Source organism: Pinus tabuliformis, chromosome 4_1, assembly GCF_031772625.1.
Source record: "Pinus tabuliformis cultivar Carrire ecotype Pingquan chromosome 4_1, CPIR1, whole genome shotgun sequence".
Lineage (NCBI taxonomy): Eukaryota > Viridiplantae > Streptophyta > Pinopsida > Pinales > Pinaceae > Pinus > Pinus tabuliformis.
In genome coordinates, this window is record NC_142303.1 from 423,454,608 (window position 1) to 423,468,059 (window position 13,452).

Here is a 13,452-nt window from a genome sequence, read left to right on the forward strand (position 1 = left end):
CTGCTTGATTTGCGTGAAAATCCGCCTGCTGATTGTGAAGTCTCAGTATATGTTTGAAAGTTACACTACGAGAGTCTTCTAGATTCCTTCTTATTCTTTTGATAATTCTACTCATAAACTTGTTGCTTGGACTTTTGGTATGGATCATTGCCTCAATTATGATGGTTGAATCTCCCAAAATTATTGGATTTTAGATTCCTCTTTTTTTTAATTATTTTTGTCCCCGTGAACAAGCTATATGCTTCGGCCTTATTATTTGAAATTTGTCCCAATCCCCATTCATATGTGACAATTTTTTTCCCACTTGGATCAAAAATTATCCCGCCTGCTCTTGCCTTTCCAGGATTATTCTTGGAGGCTCCATCAAATTGCAAACAATATCTATTTTGTTGTCTTTTCCAACTTTCAATTTCTTCTTCTGTCATTCTCAATTTCCAGTTTTTCCTTGAGCTTTCTTTTCTCTGTCCCTTTTTACCATTGTTGTCTATTATGGCTTTGCTAAGCCATTCTCTTTCTTCTTGTTGAAGAATACTATAATCCGTTGGGGCAGTTCCTTTTTCATTGAATATTTCTGAAGTTAATCCCCATACTTTTGATAATGTTTTTCCAATTCTAGGATTTTGGTTTTTAAAGATACACCTGTTCTGAGTCAGCCAAATTTGCCAGCATAGGACTGTTGGAATGCATTTCCAGATTCTTATAATTGTGACTTTCTTCTTTGTTGCATATGGGTAGGCTTTCTCCAGAATTTTGAGGAATTCCGGCAATGGTTTACCATAGTCTATATTTACTTCCAGCGGGCTCAAGAGATGCTCCCAGCATTCTCTTGAGAATTTACAGTCCTGAAATAAGTGTTGAATGGTTTCTTTTTCCTGCTGGCATAATGGGCATCTTGATGGCCCATGGAATCCTCTTTTTTTAAAGTTTTAGCTAGTCAGGATCTTTCCTTTTAATAGGGTCCAAATGAAAATTTTTATTTTAGGCAAACTTTCTGATTTCCATGCTATTTTCCATGGTTCCCATTCTTGTTGATTGGTTTGATCTTGAAGAATTTTATATCCAGTTTTGACTGTATATTGCCCATTACTTGGGTCCCAAAGGTAATTGTCTTCCTCGTCACGATGAATTGGTGTTACCCCCTTTAGATGTTGCTTGATTTTATTCCATTGTCCTTCCATGTTTGCTGGGATTGCTGGCCTTTTCCATTCCTTCCATTCCTTCTGATTCCATAGGGAGATTGAATGTAAGGTATTAAAGCCTTTCCCTCTCATCCACTCTTGAATGCCATCCATTTCCGGGTGATCCTGTAATGGGTCTTTTCCCATGATTCTGTCTTCCCATATCGAGATTTTTTGTCCATTCCCAGGAGTTTTGGAGATGTGGTTGCCCATTATTGGAATGACTCTTTTGACTAGCTTCCATATTTGGGTGCTTTGTCTTATTGGGATGTTCCCATTTAGCAGATTCTCCTTGGAGCCATTTAGATATTTGTTTATGAGGGCTTTTTTCCACCAGCTCTCGTTACTTGTTATGAGTCTCCAGACAATTTTCATTCCCAGGGCTGCATTCATGAGCCCAGGTAGTCGAATAGACAAGCCTCCTTGTTCATATGGTAGCACTACTTGTTCCCACCTTACCAAACTAAACTTTTTGTTTTCCTGCTTCCCTCCCTGCCAGAGAAAACTTCTTAGAATTAATTCCATCTGCTTGTGGGCACTTGTTGGTGCCATGATTAGTGCATATTGGTATATTGGTAATGCAACAAGGAGAGCTTTAATTAATATCACCCTTCCAGCCATATTTAACCACATCATTCCCCAGTTCTTTATCCTGTCTTGCATTTTCCCAATTTGTTTTGTCCATATTTCTGCCTTCATGATCTCTTTTGATATTGGTAATCCCAGATAGAGAAAGTGATTCCAATTTTCCTGTGCTGGGATTTCCATGATTTGGGAAATTCTTTGCATAGTTCGTGGTGGAATGTTCCACCCATAGATCCTGCATTTTGTATTGTTCAAAAGTCCACCTAACACCTGCATAAATGCATCCATTATTTTTTTGAATCTTCTCGCTATTATTGTTGATGCTCCTCCCATCAACAATGTATCATCTGCAAACAAGGAGTGATTTATGGTCTTTATTCCTTTTGCTATTCTCAGTCCTGTGATAGTTCTTTCTTTCCTCTGTGTTTCCAATGCTCTACTAAGAGTTTTTGCCATTATTATATATAGAAATGGTGATAGAGGGCAGCCTTGCCTGAGGCCTCTTGTGCTTTGAAAAAATTCACTGGGTCTTCCATTGATGAGGGGGGCTATCCAGGGAGTGGATATGCATTCTTGTATCACTTCTATTATTTCTTTTGAGAAGCCCAGTTTCTGAAGTACAACCAGTAGATATGAGTGGCTGACTCTATCGAAAGCATTTTCCATATCTAGTTTGATTATCATACCTTTTTCTTGCTTTAAGATACTGGAGTGGACAACTTCCTAAACTATGATGACATTCTCAATGATTTGTCTGTTTGGGACAAACCCTCCTTGGTTTTCTGAGATGATTAAGTGCAGCACTTTCTTTATTCTGCTTGCCACAATTTTTTTTATTATCTTGTAGGAGGAATTGCATAGACAAATGGGCCGAAATCTATTAAAGGTGGATGGATTTGCTTCCTTTGGAACTAGAGCAAGATAGGAAGATCTTATGTGGCCTCCCATTTTTTTTTAACATTCTTTGTCATTCTTAAGAAATCCTTTCTGATTGTATACCAATGATTTCTATAGAAGGCTATTGTGAATCTGTCTGGCCTGGGCGCTTTGTCTGGATGCAGGCTCCAAATGGCCTCCACAATTTCTTCTTCTGTGAGGTCCTTACACATGTCTTTGTTTTGTTCTTTTTTTATTTTCTTCTTTGTGTGCTGCAAAATTTCTTCATATTCAGTTGTTTCCTCCATTGTTGATAGTAAGTTTTTGAAGTGCTTGTGGGCTGCTTTTTTTTATTTCTTCCGCTCCTTTGATTTCTTGATTTTCCACTTGTATTTTTTCTATCTGGTTTCTAGCTCTTTTGATTTTCATATTGTTATGAAAAAAGGACATATTCTTATCCCCTGCCTTGAGCTAGAGGATTCTAGATTTCAGTCTTGCCTCTTCCTCCTCTTTCCTGTTTTCCCTATATATCTCCCAGAAAATTTCTTTCTCTTTAAGGTAATCTTGCTTGCTTTCTTCTTTACATTCTTTTTCAGCCTGCATGCTATCCATTTTCTGTTGTAGCTCTTTTTTCTTTTCCTTTTTTTTTTTTTAATTTCATTTAACCTTGCCCATTCCTTTAGCTTGGTTCTTACACTTTTTAATTTTGTCTCCCATATGTACTGTGGTGAGCCTGATATTCTTGGTGCCCATGCTGCTTTAACTAATTCGCTGATTTTTGTGCTGTTGTCCCAGATTGAGCTATACCTGAACGGGAGTGGGCCTTGGTTTTCCATTTTTCCCATTGCTATTACAACTGGCTTATGATCAGAAGCTGTGGTGTGAATGATTTTGGATTTGATAGAGCTGTACAGTGTTGCTATGTTGTCTTGAATCAGGATTCTGTCCAGTCTTTCTTTTATGTTACTTTTACCCACTCTCTTGTTATTCCAGGTATATTTTCCATTGTTTGGAGGAATGTCCAGAAGTCTATACTGTTCCATTATTTCTTCTAAAGAGTTCATGGATGGATTCGCTTGAAAGTTTCCTCCAAAATTTTCCTCTATACTTCTAACGAGATTTAAATCTCCTCCTAAATTTTTTTCCCAGCTTGTGTTTCTTGTAGTACTTCCTTTATTGTTGCCCAACACTGTTCTTTCTCCTTATAGTGGTTGGGGGAATATATATTTATCACCCTGTATTTCTCTTATGTGTTGGTCCTCCTAAGATCCGTTAAAATCCAGTGTTGCCCTGTTTTTTCCCCATTAATTCCCACCTTCCTTTTTTCCAGATTGTGCATATGCCTCTTGATGCTCCAGTTGCCTGGATTGCTTCCCCTTCATATTGCCTGAACTTTTTTTTAAGATTTTCTGATTCTTGGTTGTTTACTTTTGTCTCCTGGATCATAAGGATATTTGGGTTCTCTTTTGTCAAAATATCTCTTGTTGCATTTTCCTTAACAGGTGAGCCCATTCCTCTGCAGTTCCAGGAGACTATTATCATTATTTACTTGTTGGGTGGTGCATGGCTCCTTTCCCCTTATGCTGGTTTTTCTCCATATTTCCTGTACTTTTCCCTAGATAAGTGTCCATGGGTTATTGTGTTCCTAGGGCCATTTCTTTTGCTGTTGCTTCATCCCTTACTTCTTTATTTGTCTTTCTTCCAACTTTTTTTTGGTTTTCTGCATTTGGGAATGCTTCTTTAGCTTGTTTTCTGGTTAATATCCTATCTACTAAGGGAGGGGGAGAGAGGTGAATTGAGTCTCTGGGGGAGAGGGGGGACCGCTGGGTGATTGGAGAGCACAGGGTTCTAGATCTAGATCTAGATCTAGCTTTGGCTCCAGGGGATGGGGGGTCTGATGTGAGTAGAGGATCAAAGGGGTTTTGGCTAGCTAAGTTTGCTTTTGGCGAGAGGGAGAGGGCTTCAGTAGATTGTGAGGGCTGAGAGGAGAGTTGGACTGGTTGTTTGTTGGCTATCTTCTTTCGTTTGACCTGTTCCCATTTATTTTCCGGATCCTCAATCTTTTCACTTTCATTTTCTCTATTTTTTGTACATCTATTTGCAAAATGACTGTATTCATGACATACCTTACATTTGAAGGGGATTTGCTCATAGTCCAGCTGTTGTATGTGCGTCCACTAATCCACTTTTATTTTGATAGCTTCAGGGAGACCTTTTCCTAGATCCACTTCCATGCAGATTCAGGCGCATGCATGCATGTTTTCTTTAGATTCACATCTGTTTATGTATTTCCCAACTGCGTTTCCTATTGCTTTGACTGAATCATCTCCCCAGCAGTGGAGAGGCAGATGCGACAATCTTACCCATACTGAAACAACATTTGGGACGTCCATTTCTGGGTCAAAGTCCGATGTCCATATGTTCAAATACAGTCCTCTTGTATCCATAAAATATGGACCGTTCCTGAATATCAGATCTCGGTCCTCTTTGGTTTCGAAGTGGAAGGTGTAGTAACCTCTACCACAGAATCTGATTGAGATCTTCCCAGATATTGCTGCAGCCTAGTTTCTTTCTACCCACTTTTGCACAGTCTTGGGTGATGGCCACAACCCAGTAAACTGCCCTACTAACCCTCGTTCTGCCAGGGAGAGTGCTGCTTTTCTTGGGAGTGCTGGAGGGAGAGATATTTCTGGTATTTCTTCCATTTTTTTAACAAACTTTGAAACTGACGGTCTGTTCTTTGCTGGACCCATTGCAGAGATGAGGGAAGCAAAAGATTTTTCTGTTACTTCTGATTCTTGCTGGTGATTTGTGTGATGATGATCTTCCTCTTCTGGTGGATCCATATTGCTCAAACCCCAGCAGTAGGAGGCCACTGAGGGCCAATACGATCTGGGGTAGTATCTGCCTGCCGAAAACTGCAGCTGTGATCTCACCTTCCTCTTTCTGTCATTCTGACCTCAACAGCAAGGGCCACTGAGGCGCAACGAATGCTGCTTCGCGCTGGGAGCTGCAACAGCAGCTAGGGTTGCATGCTATCCTTAGCTGCTCTCCTCGCCATCATCTAAAAAAAATAGATCCAGAATTAAGATTTTATATTGGAGTTATATTAAGAAACTATGATTTTTAAGATTTTGATTATCATTTTTTTGTTTAGAGTTGCTTTCTTTCATGGAAATAGATTTCAAATGTTTTCTAGATTAAAGTTACAAACTTTCATAGATTAAATTTACTCACTTTTATAGATTAGAGTTTTTCATGCTTTCATAGATTAAGTTTATATGCTTTCCTAGATTAATTCTTCAGTGCTTTTTTAGATTAATATTTCAGTTCAGGTCATTTTATTTGTTTTTATATAGTATAAATTTCTTTCATTGTAATTTATCTCTTTTCGAATTTAAAGCTAAACTCCTAGCATATACTGTGTCGTACACTTCACAAGTTTACGATCCTAGATTGACAATTTAATGTAAAGTAATTTAAATCACAATTAATTTACCCAACAATGTCTTTTATCAATGCCCTATTGCCATGATGAAAAATAAATGGCAAACGTTGAACTTTGAAATCAAATACCCATTCTGCTCGAAAAATAATCTTAGACAAAAGTTTGAAGGAATTCACAGAAATTGGAAACATTGAAATTGCTAAAGAATTAGGTTAGGGTATTTTTTTTAGTTCTTGTTTCTATGAGAAGAATTAAGTAGGGCAACAAAAAAATACACTTTCCTTGGCAAGCTAAATCCAGCTTAAAGCACTAGAAAATCGGTTGAAATGGATGTTGTTTGATGTCTTCCATCCTTTCATAGTTGTCAAAACCTAAAGTATATTAAATACTCCATCTCAACAGTTGGATTTGAGAGTCTTATTATAATGCAACATTGATTTATGTAAAAAATAGGGCTCGTCGAGGTTAAGCTGAGCAACCGAGATGTGCAGATCCAACTGTATGTATGGGAAACCTTAGAGGAGAATCTACTAACTATTTCTTTGAGAAGGATGAAGGTTAGGCTAAGCAATTGAAATGAACCTAGGTGAATTGTGTATGTAAAAATTAGGGTATATGAAGGTTAAGTTGAGCAACTTAGATGTACAGATCCAACTATATGTATGAAAAACCTTAGAGGAGAATATGCTACCTATTTCTTTGAGAAGGATTAAGCTTAAGATGAGCAACTAAAATGAACCTGGGTGAACTGTATATATGGGAAATCTTGGAGGAGAATCTATTAACTATTGTTTTTGAGAAGGATTAAGGTTAAGTTGAGGGACTGAAATGTACAGATCCAGGCCAACTGTATGTATGGGAAACCTTGGAGGAGAATCTACTAACTATTTCTTTGAAGGATTAAGGTTAAGCTGAGCAACTGAAATGTACATACCCAATTGTATGTATGAGAAACCTTGCAGGAGAATGTACTAACTATTTCTTTGAGAAGTATTAAAGTTAAGCGAAGCAACTAAAATGAACTAGCCAAATGCCCAATAACATTGGCATCTAGCTGGTTGAACAAACCCCTGTGATCCATTTTCTTGATTATCTCTAGTCTTTGATCTAATATGAGCAAGGACATTGAAACTATATTATTGAACTCTTCTTAAAGCCGTAAATGCTTATTTATTTTTTTGTTATTTGCAGTTGAAAAAAAACATCTCTAGCTCGGGGACAGTAAATATCCCTTATGTATGTGATCCATTTTCTGGGCCACCAAAGTATGAATATACACCATATGGATGTTCTAATGGTAGCATTCAAATCAGAATTATTCCTCAAGTAAGTCACTGGAACATTATACTAATTTTGACTATGCTTTGATGTGTTATGGAAACTTACATCCTCTTCTTACAATTACTGAAGACCTTCAACTGCTCAGAAAATGGTACTAGAATAATCAATAATGAAGGGAAGTACATAACACAAATTCAACTCAATGAAGTAGAAGCATATGCAACATATGTTCATAATTTGTTGGACAATTTTCCAACATTGGAGAGCCTGACAAACTACGCCTTTGTGAAGGATACATTTTCCAACATTCTCAATAAGCAATGCCACCATGTCAAGTCATCTATTAACATAGTTTGGTCATCTATAGTTGCTTTATCTACAGTGATATTTTTGGTAACTATTTGGATTGTTAAGGCCTATCAAAATGGATGAAGATAAATTTCCAAAGGTCATGTCATCCTAAATGGTACCCCTTTTGCCACTACTTCACCAAAAATGCAACAATATGGTCATCGAAGTCGTGTGCTAATGCAACATATTCATGCAAACTCTCTAGCTTGAACCAAGAGATTCTGATGTAAACTTGTTCAGACGATCCCCTCATAATTGCTTAAGTTGGGTGGAAATTAACTTCCATCCAACAAAAATAAATGAACTATATTAATGTTTTACATCCTAATATCATTCAGAGAGAAAAATCCCACACTTGATTCTTTACAAGGGTTGATATGCATTTTGGAATAGTTTGGATGACTATTAAATATTTATCCATGGGGATGGATGCCATATTTGAATGTTGTAAAGCATCCCTTGGGTTACCTTGGTTGAAAGAAAAATATGTATTTCTTTGTGGAATCACCCAATTTCTTGAACATTTTGATTAACCCTTATATCTCGATTAACAACAAGTCAGATAACTTGCGAGTAACTCCAAAGAACCCAACTGTGGGAATATATCCCGTGACCTTCCTTTGGTACCATCATTTTTTACAAAGTGTGTGAGTTGATTGAGTTATTCCAAGTCTTCCAAAGATGAGAGGTGGTGTTAATGAGATAAACACCAGTATTATGCTAAGTGTTAATGGTAGTCCCCTTACTAGTGCTAATGCAGCCGTTACTGAGGAGACCAGGTGCAAGGGTAACTTTGGTAGAGTATAAACTACTTAGTTGCAGTTTTGTAGCCATAGGTCATTGTCTTGTAAATTTAATGATATAAGGAGTTCCACTGTCTATAGTCAAAAGGTCTTGACCAACCAAAAAAAAAATAGAAAAACATTCAAAGTCAACATATACAACTAAATATTTTTTGTTTTAACTCTTGTAGTAGATTTATTATGATTGTTATATTTGCACCTTTCTAGAGTGTATAAGCTTGGGAGGTTCCTAGCCACATGTGCAGAAAGGTTATTCATGGCAAAAATATGCAATCTTTGTTTGGACATGCTTGGGAGTTTGCAACAATACGTAGTTGGGGGGGTATTATGAATGGTTTGATAGTAGTTCTCATGTCCTACTTTGAAGATGTAGTTTTGTAGTTTCAAGTGCCACTTTGCAGGTTCATAGTGTGGGCAACCATAACTATATCTACTTTGGGCCCTACATTGGGGTTAGTTCTTGTGGTGCAAGAAAGAATACTAAATCTTAATATAAGTGAACCTATATTAGTTGATGTTGTGCAGGTTTCAACTTTAAAAGTTTATATAATGTAGTTTTCTTCCAAAGATATCTGATTGTTGAATACCTGGGAGGGTTGTGGACCTATTAACTCTTGTTTTTGTGATAGAATGTATATTTTTCACATCCATGAAAATAGTTTAATCCTCTTATAGGAATTTCTAGCGATAATATGGATTTGAAGAGTCTGAGGACCTGTAGACCTCTATAAAGAATGTTCATTTTTGTGCAATGCTTTGTTACAGTTTTACTTGAGGTAAATCTATAGATTGCGGAGAGTGTTGGCTTTCCTCATTGTAAGGGTCTAGACTTTTGGTTTTTTTATTGAATGTTGTGACATTTCTTCTTTGAGACACAACGTTGTAATATGTTGAGGAAAAAATGTTCTCACTAGTATGGGACTTAAAAATTATGTTTATGATGCTTTCATTCAAAGAAAACATTGTGGCTCGAGATGTTGTGACAGTGTTGTTAAGCGTTATGAGAGCTCATGCTTCAACTTGAAGTTTTGAAAGAAACCCCTTCTTTTCTGGTATTTATTTATTTATTTTTATAAATATTTATAATACTTACTCCACACCTTTTGGTGGAACCTTTATACCTTTTCTAAAAATATAAACTTTATGACCTCATTATACCCTTTTATACATAATCCCACTTACTTTAAAAATATTTTATTAACCCTTTATTTAAATAACAACTTTAAGCAAGAATATTGGTTAATAAATTGTTTCCTACATGTAATTATTATGTAAGTGCAATTTTTATATAATCGTTTATTTCCAAAGAACCCTAGGTTGTCTTCCACTCACACAAGAACCCTAGGTTATCCTCCACTCGCACAATGCTTCTTGAAATGGCCATGTTTGATGATGGTCAATCTTTTAACTTCCTTGAAATTTTAATCTTTAATCCACATTAACCTCAAATGATGGTTGTTGAGGAGTTGTGTCTGTGGATGTATAGATTGATATGCCCAAAAAATATTGTTTTCTAATTGAATATTTTTTTTCTAAGTAATACTATTCTATTGAAAAGAAGCATAATAAAAATACAGCAAGGCGCCGGCCTCTGCGGTGCTAAACAGAGTTATGTCAAAAATTATCAAAAGACTAAACTCGACTGCCCAACAAGGGGAAACCAGTCTGAGTGAACCCAAGAAAAAGGTCCATGCAGGGGTCTCAAGACTTAACTTAAAAAGGCCCACACAGGGGTCCTAGATCCAAGCAATCAAAAACATGCCAGAAGGTTCGAAAAAAACAGAAGAAAAAAACCTTAGATAACAATCTCGTAAGAACACTTGGCGACTAGATCATCAGTCTGGACGGACCCCCTGGATGTCATCAGGGGTGGGCTCTTCTACAATGCGACACACGTACTCATACCAGTCATCATCCTCTGCTGACGTGCCGCGCGGGATGCCACTAACTGCTTGTATGCCTGCTGAGCTGCCCTCGGCTGCATGTTTGTTTGACGTGTCGCCCAGGATGCCTCCAACTGCCTTCGTGCCACCCGCTTTGCCTTCGGTAGCATGCTTGCTTCCAGCCAACACCTCGCCATGCAGAAAGCCAATTTTCCCTGCCATCTGTTGCTTGCTTGGTTCACGATCATCCCTATTCCTCTTAACAACCTTCTGCTGCTCGCCGCTGTTCCTTTTCTCTGGTCCAAGGTCGTGGTTCTGAGCTTCCTACTCAACCTGTAGACTGAATTCCTCACTGAAGGTAACAGTGACAGTAGCTATGATAACTAGACGAAGCAACGTACTCTGGAAGTGAAATTGGGTTGTGTGGTGAGAGGGGTGAGGGGGGGTGGGGAGATTTTCTGTTTGGGTAGCTACGTTCACTCTTCGGACACCATGGACCTGTGACCTACCTCTACCACTACGAGTATCAGGGTATCTTTCAGAGAAGGGACCACGAGAAAGAGTGGCAGAAGGGGAAGAGGAAGGAGAAGCAAGTTCAGGGCTGGGCGTTGCGAGTGGGCAAATGCTTCCGCCTCAACTACCCCCTCTTCTATTGTACATTCGATGGCGAGTGCGCGCCATGACTGTATGGATTTCAGAGTTTGCAGTTGGGGAGATAGAGATATCTCTGGGATTGAAGTGGCTATTCAGAAAAAGAGCAGAGGAATTTTGAGCGTAATTCATCAGATAGTGAGGTGTTTGGGAGAAATGGAAGCCATTTCCCAAATCGACACAACTAAGAATCCAACAACGCCTACCAGTGATGGTGCGAGAGCTCAGCTCTACAACATGAGGGGGGAAAGAGCAATTTAGAAGGGGAGGGACGAAATAATTGTGGTTTGCGGAGGCCATAGCCTTATTCCTGCTGCGAGTTTCTCGACTTGAGCACCAGAGTAATGGTGCCTGCAGATCGACTGTAACTTGCCATAAATTGGCATGGAAGGGGACGCGGGTGGCCATGTGGCGTAGCCGCCTGCCTTCCTTCTATCTAATCTTCATTAACTGCATCATAATCGCCCACTTCTAGGTGTTTTATAATTGAAATTGTATGAAATGATCTATACAAATTGCCTGTAAATTTGTATAACCAATGTTATTGTAGTTTTACGAATGTTTGTTGCACAACAGTGGTTTCTTACCAAGGGTAAGACGACGACTGATGAGTAAGGATATGGTGGTTACTATGAAAATTTAGTATGGAAATGACTACAACATATTGGTACATCACTTTCATGAAGGTGTCAAAATAGTTGAGAGCTTGTTGTGACCCAACTATAACAAATATCGTTAATATGGTGAGAATGGCTAATTATTGGTGTGGATTTATTTGATGAAGTTCACACAATTACTGAATTTAATGTAAGAAGGGAAACATTCATTGTTTTTTAATTAACTTGTTTGTCAAGCTAGGGTATTTTTGGCGGCAAGGAGTTGAGAAGTGGTAGCAAAGATGGCAGGTGGCAATGGATCTTGGTCACGGGAGGGAATTTGGTGGTAACAGAGTCCGATGATAGAGTTGCAGGAAGTTTCAGGGTTACAGGATGCAGTGGAGAAGGTTGACAGTGACAGTGGTGGCGACCTATCGGGCAGTGGCCACAACTGCTTATTTTTCCTCTTTATATATATGTGTATCTATGTGGTGGAGAAAGTCGATTACGATGGTGGTGGCGACATGTTGGGCGACAACTGCAACTTCTTATTTTCATTTTTTCTTTTCTTATATATATATATGTTAAAAATAGCAACAAGAAATGCCATAAATAGCATTTCGAGATAGATTCCAATTTTAATTAGTCCCTGAATTAAAATTCGAATTTAGTCTCACTAGTTGTTTGAAAAATAATTAATTAATTCATCTCGAGTTAATTAGTTCGAGAAAATCAAACATAAAGTCTATGTGAAGACATGCAACAGTTATCCCTTTGATTGAAGAAGTTATCCCTTAATTAAGGAGATAAGGATGAGTTGTATTTGAGTTGTAATTAGTTAGCTCAGTTAACTGAGTTAAGTCCAAGCAAATTAGTTCCAAACAATTGGAGGAACTAATTGTGAGTTTAGTCAGTTAATGCATGTATGCATGCAATTAGTGTTCTCTAGATAACTAAATATTCTCTCATAAATAACTCATGCATGTCAGTTCAGAGAAAGACCCAGTTGAGATTAAAGGAATGGACAATGTACTATCAGTTGGAGGAATTTTCCTATGAAGGAACTCATCCATGCAGAAGGAATTATCTCCTTCAAGATTGCGCAATTATTTCAGAGGTTAGTGAGCAGTGTATGAGGTAATTACACACAGGTGGCAGCTTGAGGACCTAGGAGAAACTGTGCAAGGAAATAGGAGGCTTGGAGGACTGAAGGAAGGCATAGGTGTTGTCTATTCTGTCTATGAGCAGCAGTGAGGGATTGTACTGAGAGCTGGATAGCTTGTGAGCTAAAGCTTTATGTAATCTTGAGATATTTCCACATGTATGATAATACAGATAGCGGAGTTTTTAGCTAAGGCTTTCCCTAGAGTATTCTTCTGTGTTTCATGTGTGATTGATTTCTTCTTCATCTGTTATATGTGTTCTATTTGATCTTGCTCAAAATCGATTAAGCTTTCGCAAGTTTGATTGTAGAAGTAGATTAAGTATTTTGCTTTAGTTCATTGCACAATCAGTTTAACTATGGTGAAATTTCTACAATATATATATATATATATATATATATATATATATATATATATATATATATATATATATAGATATCATTGTATTTGTGAAAATACATACATATAATACATGTGTGTGTGTGCTCTAATAAATACAATGTTATATATTCCATATGAGGAATATAAATATTCCATCTATTACATTAAAGTTCGTCATATCACTTGCAGGAATTGAACCCTAGTGGGGAGGATCCCATTCTTTCCTCCCAGCCATCCAGGATAACCCTATATAGTT

General features: G+C 37.7%; 1 protein-coding gene across 1 annotated transcript in view; it reads right to left on the reverse strand.

Moving 5' to 3' along the window:
- Positions 1-10,357: 10,357 nt before the first annotated feature.
- The window catches only part of LOC149176113 (uncharacterized), a 41,146-nt gene continuing 38,051 nt past the window's right edge, over positions 10,358-13,452 (reverse strand). Inside the window, exon 2 of the mRNA XM_089421348.1 lies at positions 10,358-10,701. Coding sequence (XP_089277474.1) covers positions 10,358-10,701 — 344 coding nt within the window. The remainder of the gene's footprint in view (positions 10,702-13,452) is intronic.